The sequence below is a fragment of the Gobio gobio genome (assembly GCF_949357685.1).
Source record: "Gobio gobio genome assembly, chromosome: 1".
Taxonomy (NCBI): domain Eukaryota; kingdom Metazoa; phylum Chordata; class Actinopteri; order Cypriniformes; family Gobionidae; genus Gobio; species Gobio gobio.
The window spans coordinates 38,049,530-38,072,375 of record NC_137097.1 but is presented as its reverse complement, the minus strand read 5'-3'; the positions used below and the strand labels follow the sequence as shown (position 1 = coordinate 38,072,375).

The following is a 22,846-nucleotide window of genomic DNA, read 5'->3' as shown; positions in this document are numbered from 1 at the left end:
GTTATGACGTTCGCTCTGCGGCTGCTATGACACTTGTTCACACTGCAGTGAGAGTAGAGTGTTTCACTGAATAAAACCGGAAACCGAGGGTAACGCAGATATGACGCAATCGACAGGCGACTCCCTCACACGCATAGCTCACACGTCCCGGTTCCTTGGTTAAAATAGCAATTTCTCACGATTTACAAATAGTTGGAAACATTTGGGATATTCTAAGTACTCAACTGAACAAAATATATAACACTGGCCTAGTGGTTTCTGGATATTTTACTGCAAAAATCCTACATAGTTCACCTTTAAGCATAACAAATTTATGTAATCCAACCCCAGACTTAAATTTTGTTTTTTGAGTCTCTGGCCCACTTACATGCCTGCACAAGTCTTTCATTATAAACGTATTGGCTTGTTGCATTATGAAAGCATACAGTAACTGTTAGAACTAAAAAAAATTTAGGCCAAAAAGAGTATTTACTGAAACCAAGCTGTGAAAATAACCCCTTCTGAAGTGCAACTTTCTCCCCTTAGACAGGTGAATGCATTTGTGTATGTAGTGTTTAGTGTTTACATTGTTTCACAACTCCAAATAATGTTGTGTAATTCTAAGGATCGGAGAGAAGGCACAAAACGAACACAAAACGTACATTTACATACCCGGATACAAATAAGCAGTTATGAAACTGTGGAACCAACTCACCTCAGTGTCTTTTTGGTCCTGTCTGCATAAAAGATCCAGAACTGGCTGAACGTCCGACACCTCGTGGGGGAACAGCTGCATGAAGATCTTGTAGCCTCTGACCTACGGAAGCACCAGAAATCCAGTATCAAATCTCCCTACCATGATTTTAGCGAGAGGATCAGTCCAACTTAGAAAGCAGTGCACCATCTTGCCTTTGAGATGATATAGAGGAATTTGAAACCGAGATGGACCAGCAGGGGTGGTGACTTCTCATTGCGGATCATCTCTAACAGCATACTCAGCATCCAACCTGAACAACAGCAAACAGAGCGTTACAAACAGCGTTCAATCACAGAGCACAATCATCATGTCCATCACAGCCATGACACTTCCTCTTACCCAGGTGAGGGTCCAGAAGGTGTGGCTGCTCCTGGTAGCGATCCATCATAACTGCAACAGCAACCAAAAGCACAAATTGACATCTTCTACAAACATTTGTGAAAGAATGGGTCGCTCTCAGGAGCTCAGTGAATTCAAGTGTGGTACCGTGATAGGTTGCCACCTGTGAAATAAGTCCATTTGTGAAATTTCCTCACTACTAAATATTCCACGGTCAACTGTTAGTGGTATTATAACAAAGTGGAAGCAATTGGGAACAACAGCAACTCAGCCACGAAGTGGTAGCCCACGTAAAATCACAGAGCGGGGTCAGCGCATGCAGAGGTGCACAGAGCACAGAAGTCAATAGCTGCAAACCTCCAAACTTCATGTGGCCTTTAGATTAGCTAAAGAACAGTGTGTAGAGAGCTTCATGGAATGGGTTTCCATGGCTGAGCAGCTGCATCCAAGCCTTACATCAAGTGCAATGCAAAGTGTCAGATGCAGTGGTGTAAAGCAGAGCCACTGGACTCTAGAGCAGTGGAGACGTGTTCTCTGGAGTGACCAATCACGCTTCTCTGTCTGGCAATCCAATGAACGAGTCTGGTTTTGGCGGTTGCCAGGAGAATGGGCCTGACTGCACTGTCTCAAGTGTAAAGTTTGGTGGAGGGGGGATTATGGTGTGGGGGTTGTTTTTGAGGGGTTGGGCTTGGCCCCTTAGTTTCAGTGAAAGGAACTCTTAATGTTTCAGCATACCAATACATTTCGGACAATTTCATGCTCCCAACTTTGTGGAAGCAGTTTGATGATGGCCCCTTCCTGTTCCAACATGACTGCGCACCAGCAGGGTTATTAAAGACATGGGCGAGTTTGGTGTGGAGGAACTTGACTGGCCTGCACAGAGTCCTGACCCTAACCCGATAGAACACCTTTGGGATGAATTAGAGTGGAGACTGCGGAGCCAGGCCTTCTCGTCCAACATCAGTGCCTGACCTTACAAATGCGCTTCTAGAAGAATGGTCAAAAATTCCCATAAACACACTCCTAAACCTTGTGGAAAGCCTTCCCAGAAGAGTTGAAGCTGTTATAGCTGCAAAAGGTGGGTCAACTCCTTATCAAAACCCTACAGATTAAGAATGGGATGTCATTAAAGTTAATGTGCATGTAAAGGCAGGTGTCCCAAAACTTTTGGAAATATTGTGTTGATAGATAGACAGATAGATAGACAGACAGCCCGACAGACAAAATGACAGATAGACAGATGTTAAAGAAATAGATTTGTAGATGAAGATGAAAATCATTCTTACCGACAAATTTCTCGATGGTGGTCTCTCTGCTGACCGTGTCGTGATGGATGTCCGGTAAACTGCTGATGAGAGCTCTAGTCTCTGCGCTGTCGCTGAACTCGGACAGGACACACGCGTGAGCCGTCACCTCAGACTCCTCTCCATTACACACTCCCTCCATCGCCGACATGATCTATCACTGCTGTCTCTCACTGACCAGGTTAAAGATGCGATGAACGTGCGTGTTGAGGTTTGTTTAGAATGCCTCTAGAGGACCTGTAACTGATTCAAGATGAAGTCGCAACCGCTCCTCACAATGACGCACTCAATTCTCTTCAAACTCCAGCTCATCACTTCTCAGTTTCTCTAGTACGCTGCAAAACATACATTTAGAGCAACTTCAGCTGTCTTCTTTAACAGACTGACATATCGTCTTACATATGACACAATCAGAAAAGACAATAAACGCTTATAAATGGACCCCGCGTATTATTATGATGCTCGCACTGCATGTTAACGGGAAGTCGCGAGGATCAAAACAACTCTAAAACGCGTTTTTTTATTTAAACTTCCAAGTTTAAAGTCTTTACAACTTGAAGAGAATGTTGCAATGAAACGCTTTATTAAATATTTAAAAGAGAGTATACATATTTTGATGCGATTAATTCGCACCTTTCATTTATCTAGTATGTTTTAAAGCTTATATTCCATTTTATTTTTTTTCTCGCCAAAATATCAGAGTTAATATACTAAGGGAACAACTATGGTCTACCTAACTTAACACATTAAATAACAGAACAAGCTCACTGCAGAGATGTCTATCCCTCAACCTCGCTTTCATTCCTGTTACATGGCTACCTGGCAATCAAAAACACACCAAGACAAAGTTATTTTTAAAGTTTTATTTGAATGTCCATACATTATGCACCCTGTTACTCCTGCAATCTGAAGAGGCTCTCTTCAAAAGCATATTTATGCAGTCAAGTTAAAGTGAAATTCGCAAAAAGGAATGATGCAGATATATATATATATTATATATATATATATATATATATATATATATATATATATATATATATATATATATATATATAATATATATATATATATATATATATATATATATATATATATATATAATATATATATATATATATATATATATATATATATATATATATATATATATATATATATATATATATATATATATATATTAGATAGATAGATAGTTATTTCTCATCTCTGCAAATTAAGACAACAGATTTTCTCATCTTGTCAAAGCATTTCAATCAGACGTTAGAATGTTAGAAAGTGTGTGACCATAAATGAAGACTTGAGAGGGCTCCTTTAATGGAGAGCATCTACTTTGTTAGATCCTTCATGATCTGTAGAGAAGAGCCCCTGTAACTCCCACCAAAATGATTCCAGTGGTTCAGATAGTGGAACAGCTGGTACAATTGCTGCCTCTTTGCAAACCCAGCGGTCTTCGGGATCTTCTCATGGTAAGCATTGTGAAACGAGCTCCCAAACCTACCAAACATGCCGCCAATAGCCAGCTCGAACTCCGAATGGCCATAAAACGATGCTGGGTCAAAGATGATGGGACCATCAGAGCATTCAGCCACATTTCCTCCCCAGAGGTCTCCATGCAGCAGAGCTGGGACCACCTCTACGTCTGTGAACAGCTGAGGGATCTTCAGCTAAACAAAGAGAAACGGGAAACATTTGTGTGCCGTATATGCAGCACTGTATGTAGACTTACATGGTCTACTCTATTTCGTTCATACAATTAAAGTCAATGGGAACTGAAACTCTTTGGTTACCAACATGCTTTAAAATATTTTATGTTCCACAGAAGAAAAAAGGTCCAGGTTTGGATCAACATGAGGGGGAGTAAATGATGACAGAACTTTCATTTGTGGGTTAATTATCCATTTACACTTTTGAGACAAAGACTAGTATCTTTATTTAAAGGTGCCGTTGTTACATTGTAATTACTCAAGTAAGTTCTAAGTAATATTAAATAACTTAATGTACTTACAATAGATTTACTGTTAGGTTTTGGTTAAGGGATAGTTACTTGTAATTATGTGTAATGTACAGTTATTACAATAGTAAGTAAATGAAGTGATGTGTAACTAAAAGTAATGTGTAAACTTTTCCTTAATTACATTAACAAACATTATTTAGCTTGTCCCTGTCAATGGATAATGTTTATTTTCCATTTTTAAATATATTTGAGCAAATGTTGGATAAACATTATGGACAAATATCAAATTTCTAATTCACTTTGTGTACTTTTACACTTCATTTTACTACTGTACCATTACATTACATAATTTATCAAAATAAAATGAACGGTATATAAATTAATTTGATAATGATTTGAGATTCAATCAGTAATTGATTTGATTTGAAAAGTAGTATATTTTATACCAGAATGGAGTGGTTGGAGTGAAAGGGTTAGAAAGTAAAATAGTTAATATTTTGATTTTCTGTTGCCATAAATCATTAATATAATGTCTGTTATATTACATGAATATATACACTGTATATTTAATGTTTAAATTAAAAATAGCCATGTTTATTCCATTTAAAAAACTGGAGACAATGGGTCTGCGTACAAACATTTTCACAAACAAATCATGATTTATCAATATAATTTGTTCCAAAATGTATTCTAAATTACGAAAAAATTTAGAAACATCTGAAACCACTTGTATGCAAAAATCACATACTCTTTGTGGCCTTGTAAACATGTAAAGATGAAGTTTTAAACATAGATATAGATCTTAAATACGCTGTAAACCCTAGCGCTCGAAATACTTAATTGGTTTGAGTATGACAAACTTAAATCAAACAAATTAGTAATTAGTTCACAGCACTGACATTTTTTAAGTAAACTGAACTGTTTCATTGTTTTGAGTTGTATGAACTCATTTCCTTTAATTTAGACTAACTTAAGTTTAACTGAAACTAGCATTTTTATTTCCCAGCATGCTTTGCCCTTGGCATTCGAAAGGGAGAGTAAATGCTAAAATTAAGTGTTATATAATGTTTTTTTTTGTGCAAGATTAATGTTAAGTGGGAGATTTAGTAGAGATAATTTTTTTTGTTAATTTAGAAGAGTTTCTGTTAATGTGGGTTTTGTACTGTCATGGTGACAAGTGGCGCATGAGCTTGGTTTGAGAGCAGGTAAATTACATGTTTTACGTTGCTGTACTCATTCAGTAAGTGCTATACCATGCTATTGTTAACATGTTAGCAAATTAGCAAGTTGGCATTTTTTGAATTAGTTTATTATAGCTAGAAAACTATTTCTTAACTTAGAAAAAATCTCATTCAACTTTTTTGAGTTCTGACAACTTTTTAGGGTTTACAGTGAAGTATATAACTAACTTAATGTGCAAGGACTTAAAATAAACAAAAGTGAATTAACTAAATATTTCAATTGCTATCAAAATGTATGAGTTAGCTAACTCAGTACTTCAAGTTAGGAGCAATTAACATGCAAATTGGGAACATCATAACTGATTACCTCAAATGTTTTGTTAGCCCAGCTTATTCAGGTTTACAGTGTAGGCTATATTTCATCATATATATGCCTATTAGTAAAAGAGTAAGAAAAGGTACGTTAGCTCAAGCTGTGGCGAGGTAGCTCTGCATAAAGATGCCGATGTACAGCTGGCTAATCAGAGGTCGGTACCCAGCAGGCAATTTTGCGTTTAAAGGACGTCTAATAGCCATCCAAACACAGCCCTGGCGTCTAGGCTAAAACAAGGCCAAATTTGGGCTGTCAGTGAAAATTGAATAGACGTCCAACCAAAGTTCAAGAATAGACTAGAACATGAACATGTCATAGAAATTAAACCAAACACCTTGTAATCATTGTTGACTTTGCTTACATGATATAATATCATGTAAGGTTATTTTGGCTAGAAGTGGGTTACTCATAGCCGGACTATATCGGGCCTGTAGTTACCGAGACGGTGAAATGACTGCTATTGCTTGCTGGGTAATGTCTGTATAAAAGGTGTTTATTGCTTTTAACTTGTTTTGAAGATAGCACTCTTGGCATTGCTCGAGGATTTCAGTGTGCAGGCTCTCAGGTGAGAACAGCCCTGTCCTAAATGGCACCCTAAACACTCGTGGTCTTCGCAAAGGGGGCGCTCATGAACACCCATTTGAAACTTAAAATGACAAATGGGAAACCCTACGGTCTCATGGACTTAATGGACACGCGCACACGGCGGCCATTTTAAGTCCACAAGACCCAAAAGCGCACAAGAAGTGTGCCATTTGGGACTGGGCCAACACGTCTGTAGAGAGTGTCATGTTTGCTGAGAGTGACGAAAGAAAAGGGTGAGGAATGCCCTTATATGGACATGGCTTGGGCGTGTTTTATGTAAATTACCTCGGGCTCAATCATTTAGAATACTCTAAATTCATCAACATTAGAACGAGGTTTTGAAATAGGCGGAAAGTTTTCATGAAAAGTTCAAATGTGTGTATAAATATGTATAGTGTACGCAATTATTAGTGGACGAGACCCAATATCTTTTATGTGTTTGCGTGTTATTTTGCTGGAATAAAAATCTGAGCAGTTTGGTTTACTTGGAGTTTGGCCCACAATTCCCTGGCCTCTCTGTCTCCATGCGACTGCTCCACTAAGCCAAGCTGGTACTGCAGCCTTTGCTGGGAGTAAAACGACACCCAATCATCCTGCCAATCATTTACCTGAAAACCAAAGGTGATAAAAACCTCTCATTGCAAATTATGTTTGAATATAAATCACTCCAATTGTTTTTATGATCTGACACCATACAGAGATAGACGCTGACCTGATGGATATAACCACAGCATGTGCTCACGTGAAACCCAAACCTGTTGGCTGTTTCAACCTCAGACTGTCCTGAGCCTTTTCCTTTTTAAATACAGAAATTATGATCAATAATAATGGCACTGAAAAGTCTCTATCAATGCAATATTAATAAGACATTACCAACAGTCTGCTGCTCCTTGTTTTGTTTCTCTATCTGTATCTTGTTGTAAAGATGCAGGTTTGCTAGTTGTTCACCCAGTTTTGATGAGTGTCTACACAAATATAAAATATTTTAAAAAGAGCACTTTCCAACAATGCAAAAAATGTCTCACTCCTAAACAGGCTCTATGGGTTCACATGATTACTTATTTAAGCTCCTCATATCCACATGTTCCATTACGAGAAGAGCTCCACTTCTCTCCAGATCCAAGACCTTCACAGGCCTGGGCACTTTCACTGTGTTTGTGGACAGGATCACTTCCAAGCTTGCCATCTCTCCATCAAACATCCTCCTAGCCTACAGAGAGAGAGAGGAATTTAAGATTAGAAAGTTCAATGATTAGTTGATGATGTACTTTCAAATAGTTACAAAAGACACTTCACATTATATTTATACTTCATAATGCAAACATATACAATTACATGATGTAATGCTAAATAAAACATTAATTTATTACATGTTAACAGATACAAATTAAGTTTTAAAAAATGTATTAATAAAGGCTGAAATTACCATTGACTAAGATTAATAAATTATGTAAAAGTGTTGTTCATTATGGTAACAAATGAAACCTGTTGTTACTGTTAACCATTAACCATTTAATATTAAAGACAGTTAGAAAATGTTTAAAATATGTTCGATATGTTTTCATATTTATTTTTTTATATTTGTTTTTGTAAAGTTATAATGTCGTTATAATAGTTAGGCTATTTGATTTGTTTGCTATCATAATAATTACATATAATTATAATAATAATAGTAGAATAATTGTTACAATAATGTATTGTCCCTGTTTTTTTTATTTTTATATAGATAATAGGAAGTGCGTATTTTGACCACTGAACCAAACCTAAGAAAGAAAGAATTTACGTTCGATAATGCACTTTGTTATACAAACTATACTATAGCTAACCAAATCATATTATTATTCCAAATTTGATCATGCATACAGAGCCGGCCCGTCCAACAGGCCTCATCTGGGGGGGGCCCCCACCATGACTAATAATCGGAGTGTCTATTTTGCACTAAATGCAAATAAACCATCTGCCTTGATGGCAGATGCAATGTCTGGACAGACAGAAGTATAAAAGTCGCCTATAACTTGTTGGTAGCAGTGGTGTAAGTCATAAAATTAATATAACGCATGCATAGCTGACACTTTTGATGCAAATCATCCAGAGTTCAAATCCGCCTTTTGCCGAACTCGTTCTTCTCGCTTTTTCCATCGCAAGATTGGAAAGGCATTTATTTTCAATAAATATGAAAAAACTATATGAAACAACAGAATAAATAAAATCCGAAAATATAAGAAACAAGCACAGTAGCACTTTACACTAATTTGCCTAATGAAAAAGAGAAGAGCACAGGAAGAACGATAAGCTCAAAGTAAAGGTATGTTCTTTTGACTGCTATAAATTGCACATTATTTATTGCTTGTGTTACATACGAGAGAAACATTGGACCACATTCAGCATGCTAAGTTAAAGAATTATCATCTACTCTTATTGATTTACTGTCTGATGAAGTTATCAGGTAATGAAGTTGGCGTGCCACCTACAGGCTTTTAGGTGAAGTGTAGGTTCGTAAATTACATGTACACATTTAAATATTAAAAAATTGTCGTTTTATGTGCTTTCTCTTCACTCGTAAAATTGTTATGATAGTTTTTACTTCAGTGGGTCCTATTTTTATGATCTCGCCTAGGGCCACACAACTCCACGGGCCGGCACTGCACACATATAAAGTTGCATGACAAGATTGCAATGCAAAAATCCAATGCGTCGAGGTCAAGTGTGTGTGAGCGCGCACCTCATTCTTGTGGTTGATCTTGACGAACACTCTGCCAGTGTCAGTGTCAAAGCTCTGGCCTTCACTGATGCATCCTCCTCCTGAATGACCAGTGCTCTTCAGAACAGATGTGCCCAGCTCTTTCTTCAGCAACGCGTCCATCTCACTGCACAATGCTCATACAATCATACAATCAATATAAAACAATGCGTTTCTGCAAAACGGGTCATATTGCTCTAGCCTACTTACAAGTGGGATGGGGCGTGTGCGGGATTACTGTAGCTCAACGACATGTCAAAATAAAAGTCTAAAACAGGCCTAGGGATACAGCTATGGGTCATTCCTAGGATTATGTAATACTCATCCAGACTTTTTAAAGTGGTGGTTCACCTAAATAAAATAATAAAAGCTGTTCACAATACTTTGGTATTGTCCATTATAATTAATACAAATAATTATTTCATTTAAATATTTTTCATCATCATAAAATCATAAAATAATGTCTTATTTCTATTGTATACTAAGCATTTTGTCATGTCCCTGAATTTGTACTTAGAAAATATTTAACAAAATGTGCAAGATGGAAAATGAAATGAAATGAAATTTTAATCCATAAATTTCCATATCCATATACAATGTACTTATGCCGAATATGGTCTACTCTACACAACAAGAGGAACAGTGGCCATTTTGAACAAAATGACAAAAACAAAAAACAATAACACTAAACCCTGTCACATATATGCATATTTCTAACATATGGGTCAAAGACGAAACAGGGGTTCTCAAGCATCAAAAAAATAAATGTGTAATACAGCTTTAAATTTAGTTTTTTCCTGTACATTAGAATGTGTCCTGTTTAATTTTATATTTTCTTAGAAAAAAATAATGACTATCACACATTTTTTTACCATGATTTACAGAAGACACCCACTAAAATGTCATTCAGTGTAACAATATTTATGTATCAGAAAATCTTATTAGGCATATTTAAAACAGGAATCATTTGATGGCATATTAAAAGACTCTATTTAAGTATCAAAGTCCAGCCCACAAATACTAATTAATTGTAATTTTTAAATCTTTATACTTTGCCACTATCCTTCAAACCACTAGGTTTACCTATTTGCCAGCAAGAAGTTTTTGTAAGGCAGTGAAAATCATTTAAAATATAATACAATTTTGTATGATCACATTATTTTATATATTTTGATGATTACAGGTTAGAATAAGTATATTGTTTAATTTTTTACATAAATATATCTGTTACACTGAATGAAAAAAAGCATTACCCTGAATGACGAAACTTCTACTTCAGCTTATATTGCAGGTCATAAGCTGGCCATCTATATCAAAAAGTGAGCTTGACCAATAAAGTTAATCACAATTATTCACAACATCTACTTATTCTTAAAAAAATCTAACAATATAATTTTTTTTTTTGGCATTTCACTGAATGACGTGCGGTTTTGTAACTTAGGATACCACACCATGAAAAGGTGGAATTATCAAATAATTAAGAGCAATGAATTCACTTTTCTGCTGCACAGGGGGCCTTTTGATGATGTCCCAGACTGTCAAATGACTATCTGTTTTTTATATGATTTCAGAATGGCTTCTTGATCCTGTTACACTGAATGATCTCTTACAAACTGGATTTTCGGGACAAAAGTCCCCTGGTTATTTAAATACTTAACAAAATAAGTAAGACATAGTCCTTTTAATAAAACACAGCCAACACATATTTGAAAATGCCAAGAAAACAAATATATGTTTTTACTTGTTATTTTATACATTTGTTTAAAGATGAAATGGCAAAATCAAAGTCTGGACCATTACGCTGAATGACAATTTTACACTTTGGAACATTGTTTCCCCTAAATGTTGACATTTTATTTTGACAAAAGTTATCTGAAATAGTAAAGTAGACAGTTTACTTGCATTTAACATGTTTTTTATGTATATAAAATTACTTTTGTAAACATAATTTGATGCCGACACCAAAATTGTGACGTCTCGTCTTTGACCCATATATCTCCTATATATATATATATATATATATATATATATATATATATATATATATATATATATATATATATATATATATATATATATATATATATATATATATATATATATATATATATATATATATATATATATATATATATATATATATATATATATATATATATATATATATATATATATATAAATAATAGTAATTGTTTCAGTAAAGATATAGGCCTACTTAGCAAAATCATGGCAAATCATAATTTTGTTATAAATAGAATAGTTGATGTAATGATAATTACATCACTTAAACACTGACAAGCGTCAGAAATGGCAGCCACATCAGCAGCAGAAATACTGTGTTGTGCATGCATATATGCTGACCCAGAAAGAAGGGCACCATATGAGAAAGAGACCACAGACACACAATGAAAACGCTGTCGTTTACGTCGCTTGGACTACAGAACGCCGTATTTTGAATCTCCGTCTTTTCATCTAAAACGCTGCAAATTACAGCGTTTTCTGGACACCAGGCGTTTGGTTAATGGTGTTTTGAAACCCTTTTGGCGTTCCATACGGGAGCGGATGCGCCGAAGGACGCTGGCGATAAGCGCGCGCGATGATCGTACCGGTGTGCACAGGCCTTTATGGTTATCACTTCGTTCCCCCACTTCGGTGATTGGGACACAACCTTTGGGTGATTGGGACAGTACATCTTGTCATTGATTTTGGCTAGTGTAAGCATTGTTGCACAAGTTAATTCATCCTTTGATATAATTTCAAATGCAAAGTCACACTGTCTGTTCCTCATGACTCCCATGTTTATTTCTGTTAAACTTTATTACTCAATGTTTATGAATCTGTTGACAATTCATTACAGAATTGTCTTCCCCCTAATTTCACTGAACACATTTAATTGTCTTCCCCCAAATTTCATTGAACACATTTAATTGTCTTCCCCCAAATTTCATTGAACAAATGTAATTGTCTTCCCCCAAATTTCATTGAACAAATTTAATTGTCTTCCCCCAAATTTTCATTGAACAAATGTCTTCCCCCAAATTTCATTTAACATGTTTAATTCTCTCCCCCAGCTTTCGCTGAACACATGTAGGAGGTAAAAGAAGAGTCTAAAGATTAAAAAAAGTCCCAAAGTCATTGAAAGGTAAAAAAATAAATGCTTCAGGTCCCAAATTCATTGAAACTTTTATGTAAACTGACCCAAAACATGTTGGTGAACTGCCCCTCAGCTCAAGTACTGTTTAACAAACATATTTAAATGAAGAAAAAATGACCCCTGAACCATCAGACCAAAAACAGACAGTCCTTGCAGGTGAAGGAGGTGTTATCATCAATGACTCCATTATCTTCTCCACAGGAGTCATGAAACCACTGGCAGATAACACACGAGATCCATTCCTCAGCTTTTTTCGGGTCATCTGTGTGTCCCCATATTTGTGCAAACAAACCACACTTGAATCTTCCTTCTTTGCTTTTTGCTTTTTGGGTTGTTTGCTTTCCTTTTCCTTTGGACTTGCTTGTCACATATTCAAAGTGTGTGTCGCTTGTGAGATGGAAGCTTGGGGGTTTTGACCCGCTTTCTTGTGGTAGCACGATCACGGATGGGTATATCAATCAGGTCAACAAAGCTTGAAGTGCTCTGCACAGAGCTTTGACAAGGGTTTGGAAGAGAGCTTGACAAAGTATTACCTGGACGTAGTCATGTGCCGGTAAACGGTAATACGATATACCGCAATAATGAACATGCTCAATATTGTTATCGTGGGCACTTCAAAATACTGTGAATAATTATTTATTACGAATTATTCTGATTTTTTGAATGAATTTTAAGAATACTTTACCCATCAACCGTTTAAAATGAACAACATGTCAAAGAGGAATGTGCAATGATGTAAATAGACCAACACCGTGCATGAGCTGAGCACATGGCGGAATGAAGGTGCTGAAGTGCACATTCACTCTTTGACAGCAGAGGGCGCTGACGGAACAGCAGAAACACAGCCGTTTCCCCGCTCATCACATAACCTAATATTTAATACTTAATACTTAAAGACTTAAGGCTATTCATTTTCAAACTTGAGCATTTTATATTTTAATCTGGACTAAATTACATGCCCTAGATATTGTTTGAATATGTTCTGACTGTTGTTCAATCATACACTTTACAAGGCTCCATTATTTAACATTAGTTCATTCATTAACAAACTGACAATGAAAAATACTTCTAAAGCTTGTATTAATCTTGCATACCCATTGTTCTTTATAATTATTTTGCACTTTAATCTGTTTTAAATATTTGTTTACTTTATACATTTTTGTGTATTGCTTTATTGTATTTAAATGTTTGGTTCTTTTGTTACAAGAAAGTTATTAAACCTGTTTATAGTATGACAACACTTTTTTTGCAACTTATTTCAATATCATGATAATACCGTATACCGTGATAAAAGCTTCAGCAATTAATCGCAACATGAAAATTTGATACCGCCACATGCCTACCTGGACGTGGGCTTGGAGGAGGACTTGGGCTATGACTTGGAGAGGGGCTTGGGTGAGGATGCTGAGGGGTCTTGGAGGCATCGGGTGCTGCATTCTGTTAAGTTGTCAAACTAGGAGAAAAAAGATCTTGGTCTATGCGGGTGGTATCTAGTTGGTAGATCCCACTGCCCCTAAAGCCAGCTTTTGCATTCTGTGGAGCTGCTGCATTTTTCTAGGCCTTTGAGAGCAGGGGCAGGAACAAGGGTTTCTGCAGCTTCCTTCCACCATTTTCTCATGTGTAGATCCGGCCCTCCCGATTCCAGTAATGCTTCAAGCTTTTGAAGAATGCCCTGTCAGCTGGCTGGAGAATGTGTGTTGTATGAGGAGGGAAGCACACAACATTGTCTCTCATAAGTGTAAGAAACTCAATGTTAAACACATGACTGCTGCGTCAAGAAGAAGCACATGTGGACGGCGATCTTCTTAGGGCAGGTGAGCTATGAAGTTCTTTCCCCATTCCAAAAACACCTCATTAAAAGACACTGATGTTTGGCTTGGAATGAAGTGTCAGAGATCTGAAAGCAGCTCAACATACACAAGGGCATCATGGGACGTCTGTATTGTAGCACTGTAGCAAAATACGGTGAAATATTGCATGAGAGTGTATCTGCTCCAAAATTCAGACGGCCTGGGTACTTGTATTGGCAGCAGAGTTGACAGAGTTGATCCATCCATTGTCTGATATTCTGACAAGGGTATTGATTGGTGCCCCAAAACACCATTCAGCCCTAAGCCTTTTTGCTTTGAATATCACAAGTAGTGGCCCGTACTCTCCTGCTGCATTGAGACATGCTAGCAGGGTTGTTGTGTCTCCCCTTTCATTTGCAGTAATTTCAAAGCATGGCGATCCTACTTCAGCCACAACTCTGGCAGACACAAAGTGGTCCTGTAGGCCTGTTTCATCACAGTTCCAGATGTGTCCAGGGAGGTCCTCGATCCCAAGCTCAGTAATTATTTTGCTGTAAGAAGCAAACCATTTTTGCACTGAAACATGGTTGAAGCAGGCTGCTCGAGCAGAAGAAAGTGCCTCATTCTGAGGCCTGGGTTTCTCCGTAGAAAGTCTTGAAACCAGTAGTGACCTGCTCTTCTAAGGGCGAGGCCTTTTATTCCATTGGCTTCTGAAAATTGGGCCACAAGAACTTGTATCTCTGGGTTTCTCATGGGGAACCCTCTCTTGCTCAGATCTTTGATTAGCTTTGCTAGCTGGACCTCATCTTTTTTGGGAATGCGGGACTTACTTCCAACAATGTGCAACTCCCTTCACTCGTCTCTTTAGAGTTGATTTTGGCACGTTCTAGGCTCTGGTCAAGAACCTTAACCTGGGTATGTTCCCTGCCTCCATTATCTCATTGTACTCTTCAATGGCCCCCTTCATCCTTTCTTCTTTACACTTGTTGTATTTTTTTATTGCTGTTTGTTTGTTTGTTCTTTCCCTCTCCACTCTCCCTTTTGCTGTCTTCCTACATCTCTCTTCCTGTCTCACGGGTGCCATTCTGCTCTGCAGCTAGCCTACTTAAATTAATTAGGATTAGTTAGGAATGTATTAAAATGTCATGGCTAAACTTAGTGTTAGGTTTAGCTTAGGCTATGTCAGTCCAAATCCAAATATTTGTGTAGGCCTATTGGAATCTGATCTAAAATTATTGACTTCCACACTTTGTATCACAACTGTTCAGATCCAATGTGTGTGTCCATGCAGCTCTTTCGTTTTCGTCTTGTTTACAAAATGACATTGTGCAGCCGCGCGTGCTGGACTACAGCATCTTCTGAGGGAGTATAAACCTTGTTTCAGCATGTTTCCTATAACAACGTCTGATGTTTACACTTTTAAATGCAGTGAGAAAGTCACATAAGCCATGTGAAATCCAATTACAGTGGTCTGGTCAGACAGAAACAGATTTTCAGAAAGGGGAGGTTTTTGCTGTTCACACTTGATAAATTAATCGGATTCCAATCGGATATGCAAAAAAATTTGATTTGGATTGACAGTTTGAACGTAGTTAGTGTATTAGGGTGAATTTTCATAGTTCATATATTGCACAAAACATTAAAGGAAACATGAATATTATGGAGTACTACTGCAACAAAATCAGTAAAAATGTGCAACTGTCATGGGTGAGTGGTTGAGAAAACACCAGTTTAGAGCATACATAGCATACACAATGGTTCTCTGTTGCAAAGTCAGTCATATTACTAATAAGCAAAGCCTTGTCCAAATCACCCAAAACTATACTGTCCCATTCAGCCAAATTGTGTTTGGTTGGATGGGGCAAATTAAAAATACCTAATTCTGAAAACAGAAACATTATATTAACTATATTTTACTGATTTTGCTGCAGTAATACATCATATTCATGTTTCAATCAAAGCTTTTGGCAATATATTTGCTATGACAATTTTATGACCTTATTATTAAAACTAGCAAAAGCTAATGTTATTTTCCTCACCTCATGTGTTGCAGGGTCAACTTCCTGTTTTATGTTTGCTCCGCCCACCCACGTGATGTCACACCAATGAGGGCATGCAATTTTGATTATGCAGTCTCACAGCTAGGGCTGAGCAAAAAAGTTTTTTTTATTTTCACTCATCAGGAGAGAAAATAAACTCTGTATAGTTATACTGTCCCAATCACCCTTAATTCGCCCCCTACTTGAAAACATCTTAGAACAGTGCATAAGTACGCAAATTGGGACGCACCTTCTGTTCTTTCTTATGATATATTGCATGTTCAGATATTCGTAAAACAAAATATTCTGGGGGCCATGAAATGTTTGTGAAAATGATTTAAAAAAAATTGGTGCTGGCTCTGGCAACTTAAAAAAAAAAATACGCTGGCAGTGAAAAAGTTAAAGGAATAGTTCATCCCAAAATGAAAATTGTGGCATCGTTTACTTTCCATTTTGCAGTTTTAAACTTGTCTGTTTTTGTTTTTGTTGTTGTTGTTTCCACAAAGGAATATATTCTGAAGAATCTGTTTTCTGACACACCATTTCAGATCTACTAACAAGCTGATAATGATTTGATATTGAACTATATCTGAATTCAAAATGCTTAAAAATATTCTTGTAGATGGCAGTTGAACTAAAAATGTCTTCCACTCAAAAGTAATAAAGCACTTTGCCGTTGATGAATTGAGGGCGCCATCTTTTGGTGAAAGTGCAATTGAGCTATTTTAATCCAGAGTTGATTTGAATTTAATCATCCAAAAAGGACACAAAACATATTCGCCTCTCCTCTCCTCCCCTCTGGCCTTTCAATGACCAGTTGCAAGCCCACTGCTTCACTGCAGCGATCTCACTGTTCAAAGTAGTCATCCCCACACAAGTGATCCATATGCTGTGGTCATTCTTTTTTGGTACTAGCCAGGCCTTTGCTTAGTTGGGTCAAGCTGGGTTCACTCATTGCGTTGGCTTTCACTTTGTCTAACTGACATGCGTGAACATTGGAAACTGACCTGGTTTTATGTGACCGTCAGATGTTTCATCTCTGGGATGGGGCTCCTGCTATCAATACAAGTACCCAGCCTGTCTGAATTTTGGAGCAGATACACTCTCATGCAATATTTCACCTTATTTGGCTACAGTGCTAAAATATAGACGTCCCATGATTCCCTTGTGTATATTGTATACAAAGTATTCATGTATCCTACTAGCAAAAGGGAGCTGCTTTTGCCATCTCTGAGCTTTCAGATCTCTGACACTTCATTCCAAGCCAAACATCAGTGTCTTTTAATGCAAATTATGTGTCAGAATTTCTGTATAGAAGCTTAAAGATACAAGTTTTGAAGTTTATAAGGTACAATAGATGTTAATAAAGGAAGCTTGTGTGTTACAGAAATGCATTGCAGTTTTGCATGGCAGAATTTAACTATCAGTTGTAAAATGGCCTCAATATTTATTTCCATTAAATATTATTTTTGTTTTCTCTCCCAAGAATGAACTGAATGTCTCATCTCTCTCTTTTTTTAGATGGAAAACAAACACATCTGTCATCTTTGCAGCTGAAGCACAACTTGAAATAAAAGAGGAGCCTTGAATGTCTTGAACAATAGAGCCTTGATGTTACAAAGGTTGAGAACTATTGAATTGAAGAGCAGCATTAAAAGACATTCATTCACATTCTAAGCTTGATTTGATCCTGATTGTTATTATGACAGTGATGTATGCATTAACGTAGACTACTGCAGTGTCATAATCAAGGGAGGAACACAATTACATGTTTCCTGTTCCCTGTAGAGAGAGTAAGTAAGACTTCACACTGACAGACTCTCTATAAGCGGGAACCGAGTGTGCCTGTTGCTTTCTCTATTTCTGTTCTATTACGTGATAGGAAGGCTAAGGCCTTCTCAAGCCGTATGGCAAACCCATCTAATCTGCTGCTTCTTACACATCAAACTAATATTACTGTTGGAACAAAAAGTAAGACTGTTAAGTTAGCACTTTTAAACACCCATTGACTTAAAAATAAATCACTTCTAGTCAACGACTTGACCACAACCTAGATTTTATGTTTCTAAATGAAACGTGGCTAGAAGACAGCTGTAGCGCAACAGTCATCAATGAAACATCCCCTCCTAATTTTACTTTTATGAGTGTCTGCAGAGCAGTCATTTAGGAAATGTGGTGGTGTAGCTGCTCTATTTAAACAGTAGAGTGAATTCAGGTTGATTGGGACACTTTTTACAAGTCATCTCAATGGCAAAAAGTGTCCCAATCACCCTGAATTCACCCTAATTGTTTCTCGTGGGGTCGTAAGGTATTTTCATAATTTACAGGGGCTAGTCAGTGATTATTGCCGTCCGAATACAGAATGTTCGGGTGCATCTCAATCAGCTCCCTAGTTCAGTAGTCAGGGCACTGATCAGGGAGTCAGCCCATTGACTTGTGTCCTGATCAGTGCCCTGACTACTGAACCAGGGAGCTGATTGAGACGCATGCTCAGTGTTTTTTTGCTAACCACCCGTGTAAAAATCCCTGGCCGAATTACTGTTTTTTGACAAACACCAAGGTCTTGTGGTAATTTAATTGCCGTCTGAATCCACATCTCTGAGTTTTCAAGAACATATCACTTCAAAAAACTATTTTGACCACTGCAGAGCACCGTACGGTTGCACTTTGCTGTAATTTGGATGCATTTTAAAGATGTAGACTTTAATTACTTAAATGGTGGCAAGTATTTACAAGAGCGTTATATTTCATCACCGCTCAAAAAATAAAAAGAAGAAAAACACGTAAACATTTGAAATGGGCCGTTAATACGGCAGCAATTGCCTATATGTTAAAACAACCAAGCGGTATTATTTTTAGCCTGCCTCATCTAAATAAGGGGCTGTATTAACTTATTTCCGCTTATTTCCATGTGGAATAAATTGACATCCTTTATTTTTAGATAAAATACAAGACAGCGTCTATACATCTTCCTATTTTTAAACAGACTTAAATAATAATGAGGATATTATTTTCCTATTATTAAATTAAATATTCACTTATTCTTATTATACCAAGCATATAACATTTTATTTAAAGCATACAATCGTGTTATTGATCACGTGAGCAGTGCGTTCCCACAGGTGCGCAGGATCACAAAACGCGCTCCACCGTGAATAAATCACCATCCGAATGCACGAGTTTTAGCACTGAGGTGGCATGCAAATGTAATTTTCACGGACTTCCATGTGAGAAACAATTACCGTCCGAAAAGGGCTATAGTAAGCAAGTGACATTTGGAGATTACTTATCTTTCGAATATCCGGGTAGTGTGTTAAAAGGTGCTCCACGCATTCTACTTATTATTTACAGGCCTCCAAAATGCTCTCCAGCCTTTGTTGAGGACTTTACAGAGCTGTTATCAACAATCTCTTCTGAGTTTGACTGTTTTACTATTGCTGGGGATTTTAACATTCACAATGACAATGCTGAATCCAGTACAGCAAACAATCTCATGACTGTTCTTAACACTTTTGATCTGACTCAGCATGTACATGGACCCACACACAATTGTGGACACCCTCTAGATTTACTTATCAGTAAGGGTCTAAACATTTAATCGATTGTTATAAAGGATGTAGTATCTGATGATTTTTGTATTTTCCCTGATATTGATCTGTCCTACCATTGAAGCCATCTGTCTCTGTCAAAAAGAGATGCTTAAATGAGAACACTAGTGTACTATTTATGAAGGCCATATCTCTGACACCAAGCATATCTGCAGACTCTGTTGATTTTCTCCTTGATTCCTTTAACTCAAAAGTCAAGAATGTCATTGATGACATTGCTCCTGTGAAAGTCAGGAAAAAGAATGGCAGACCTGCTAGAAGTGGTAAATGCCTCACTTCTTCCTAAAAACTGCAGTGGTTAAAAAGAGCATGGATAAAGAGCTCTGGATAAGACCATGTTAAACACCTATAGACCAATCTCAAATCTCCCCTTTATAGACAAAATAATAGAAAAAGTTGTTTTCAATCAGCTGAATAAATTCTTAAGATCAAATGGATATTTGGACAATTTTCAATGTGGTTTCCGACCACATTCACAGCACAGAGACTCATAAAGATAATAATGATATTCGCCTCAATACAGATACAGGCAAATAATCAGTGCTGGTGCTACTTAATCTCAGTTCTGCATTCTACACTGTCGATCACAACATTCTTCTTGTCAGGCTGGAAAATGGGGTCAGGCTTTCTGGGATGGTCCTTAAATGGTTCAGGTCCTACTTAGAAGGGAGAGGTTATTATGTGAGTAGGTGACCATAAGTCTGAGTGGACATCCATGACATGCGGAGTCTGACAAGACTCAATTCTTGCGCCACTCGTATTCAACCTGTACATGCTCTCACCGAGCCAAATGATGAAAAAGAACAAAATTGCTTACTACAGCTATGCTGACAACACCCAGATCTACTTAGCACTATCACCTAATGACTACAGCCCCATTGACTCCCTGTGCAAATGCATTGATGAAATTAACAGTTGGATGTGCCAAAACTTTCTTCAATTAAAGGGTTCATGAACTGGCTTTTATTTTTTATTTTTATAATGTTGTCTGAGGTCTACTTGTGACGTTTGCATGGTTTTTACATTCTAAAACATCATAATGAATAAGTAATAGGCTATTTTCTACCCTGGTTTTGAGCCTCTCTCAAGACACGCTGGGGTTTTATGGGCGTGCCGCACTGAAGACTTGGAAGTAAATGCCCACTGCTATGATTGGATAAGCTTTGCATATTTAATGAGCTTCGGCTCCCCCATGAGTACGTGTGAGGCGTTGTTTTGAAAGTGTGTGGGGAAACGGCAACCGGAATGATTCGTCCTTCAGGGATCGCAAAATGTCTTTATCAAACAAACACAATGATTTATCTCTCATCCACCCGCAATTAATATGAATGTTATTTTATATTACTTGGCCCACCCGATTGGTGGATATATGCGCGCGCCAAGTACATTGCAGAAAGCATGATCAAAACTTCCACGATTGTATTTTTCATTCAAATATCAAGTCAAGAGAGTGAACAACGCACATCAAGAAAGGAATGTTATTTCACTATTTAAGATGATTCGTATTGGTAGCCCGTCTGGAAAACACATAGCCCCGGGACATTGGGCTTTGCGAGCCCTGTGACAGTGGTAAGTAGGGATGCGCGGTATACCGATACTGGGAAAATACCGGTATATATTTTATTTCAAACCATACAATATCATAATTTTGCTCATAATCGGTATATGCTGGTGTTCCATAGTTCACCGCTAAGTGGCAGTGCACTACCCAAACTGACGTGAAACCGCCAAATGTGGCAACAGAACAAAAATGACAGCAATTGATTCTCACTCAAGATGCCCAAAACTAATTATTAAAAGAGAGTAGACGTGAAATTTGGAATTAATTTGCTTATAAAACGAATGAAGAACCATCAAACCTTGCCAAGCATCTGTCACTTGCCCAAAATTCAGAAACCTGTATGGTATTGATTTAATACCGGTAATTCGGTATAAGATTGTGGTACAGTACTGAAGCCAAAATTGTGGTATCGAGCCATCCCTAGTGGTATGTTTAGTTAGACATGTACACAATGAAACATTGTATTTGATTAATGCAATACTATCACATATAAAAACATTTTTTACTCAGTGTGTTGCTTCATTCATTCATGTAATCTCATCCTGTCTGCAAATCCAGTCTCTTGTTTACAAACAAATCTGTGGTTAAATGAACATATGTGCAATGTCTTCCCCACTTAAGCTGGATATTCATTAAACATAAAGTTCAACCACACACTTCCAATATTAGAATCTGAAGGAAGCTTATGCACCGTCTGTGTTCTTCCACAACCAGGCACAGCGCAATATCTTGCTATCTTCGGCATGTTTATTGCTCTGTAGTGCGATCTGTTTAGCTCCACAAGTTGGTGGGCGGGGCTACAGAATAAGGCGTTCTTCTTCTTCTGTGGAGGTGGCGTTTCAGCATACGATGAAGTTAAGGGTCAACATTTTCTGAGATTGAGCGTTTTCTGGGCCTGGTGTCAATAAAAGCTTTTCTCTGACTAACAAGGAAGTTTTCAGCTCTGAAAAGTACAGGATATTCTTATATCACGATGAACTTTTATATATCTAAGGCTCAAGGGAAAGTTCAATTCATCACCCTTTTAAATAAAGACAAAACTGAAGTTATTGCGTTTGGAAACAAAGATGAAAGGTGAAAGCATTCCTTGAGGCTAGGTCTAAAAAAAAAAAAAGTCAGAAATCTTGGTGTGATTTTGGATTCAGACCTTAGTTTCAGTTGTCATGTCAACTGAAGTCATCACACTATCATCTCAAAAATATTTCAAGAATGATATGCTTTGTTCCCAGAGAAGACTTAGAGAAACATGTTCATGCATTCATCACTAGCAGGGTGGACTAATCTTAATGGACTCCTCACTGGCCATCCCAAAAAGACCATTAGACAGCTGCAGCTCATACAGAACGCTGCTGTCAGGATTCTGAGCAGAACCAGAAAATATGAACATATCACACCAGGATCTCAGGTCCCTGCACTACAGCTTCCGGTTACATTTTAAATTGATTTTAAAATACTGTTACTTCTTTATAAATCACTCAATGG

General features: G+C 37.3%; 2 protein-coding genes across 3 annotated transcripts in view; both read right to left on the bottom strand.

Moving 5' to 3' along the window:
• Positions 1 to 2,868, bottom strand: part of tbcd (tubulin folding cofactor D) — a 48,891-nt gene extending 46,023 nt beyond the window's left edge. Inside the window, exons 1-4 of one of the 2 annotated variants that reach the window (XM_079825277.1) lie at positions 2,362 to 2,868; positions 1,076 to 1,126; positions 889 to 986; positions 695 to 796 (exon numbers count right to left, since the gene is read on the bottom strand). In XM_079825277.1, coding sequence (XP_079681403.1) covers positions 695 to 796; positions 889 to 986; positions 1,076 to 1,126; positions 2,362 to 2,530 — 420 coding nt within the window. In that variant the 5' untranslated portion in view covers positions 2,531 to 2,868. The remainder of the gene's footprint in view (positions 1 to 694; positions 797 to 888; positions 987 to 1,075; positions 1,127 to 2,361) is intronic. The other variant, XM_079825276.1, reaches the window with a different exon arrangement.
• Positions 2,869 to 3,563: 695 nt separating this feature from the next.
• On the bottom strand, positions 3,564 to 9,429 carry fn3krp (fructosamine 3 kinase related protein). Its single transcript, XM_079821097.1, has 6 exons — positions 9,195 to 9,429; positions 7,531 to 7,682; positions 7,346 to 7,437; positions 7,185 to 7,267; positions 6,958 to 7,080; positions 3,564 to 4,043 (listed from the first exon to the last, which is right to left on the bottom strand). The coding sequence occupies exons 1-6, from the start codon at positions 9,333 to 9,335 to the stop codon at positions 3,705 to 3,707; spliced, it is 930 nt and encodes a 309-aa protein (XP_079677223.1). The 5' UTR covers positions 9,336 to 9,429; the 3' UTR covers positions 3,564 to 3,704.
• Between the last annotated feature and the right edge of the window lie 13,417 nt (positions 9,430 to 22,846).

Coding starts and splice junctions, on each gene's coding strand:
- fn3krp (XM_079821097.1), bottom strand. CDS start 9,335: ATGGACGCGTTGCTGAAGAAAGAGCTGGGCACATCTGTTCTGAAGAGC. Junction 7,683..9,194: donor AGATCAACCACAAGAATGAG/GTGCGCGCTCAC, acceptor CTCTCTCTGTAG/GCTAGGAGGATGTTTGATGG. Junction 7,081..7,184: donor GCTGTGGTTATATCCATCAG/GTCAGCGTCTAT, acceptor TTTGGTTTTCAG/GTAAATGATTGGCAGGATGA.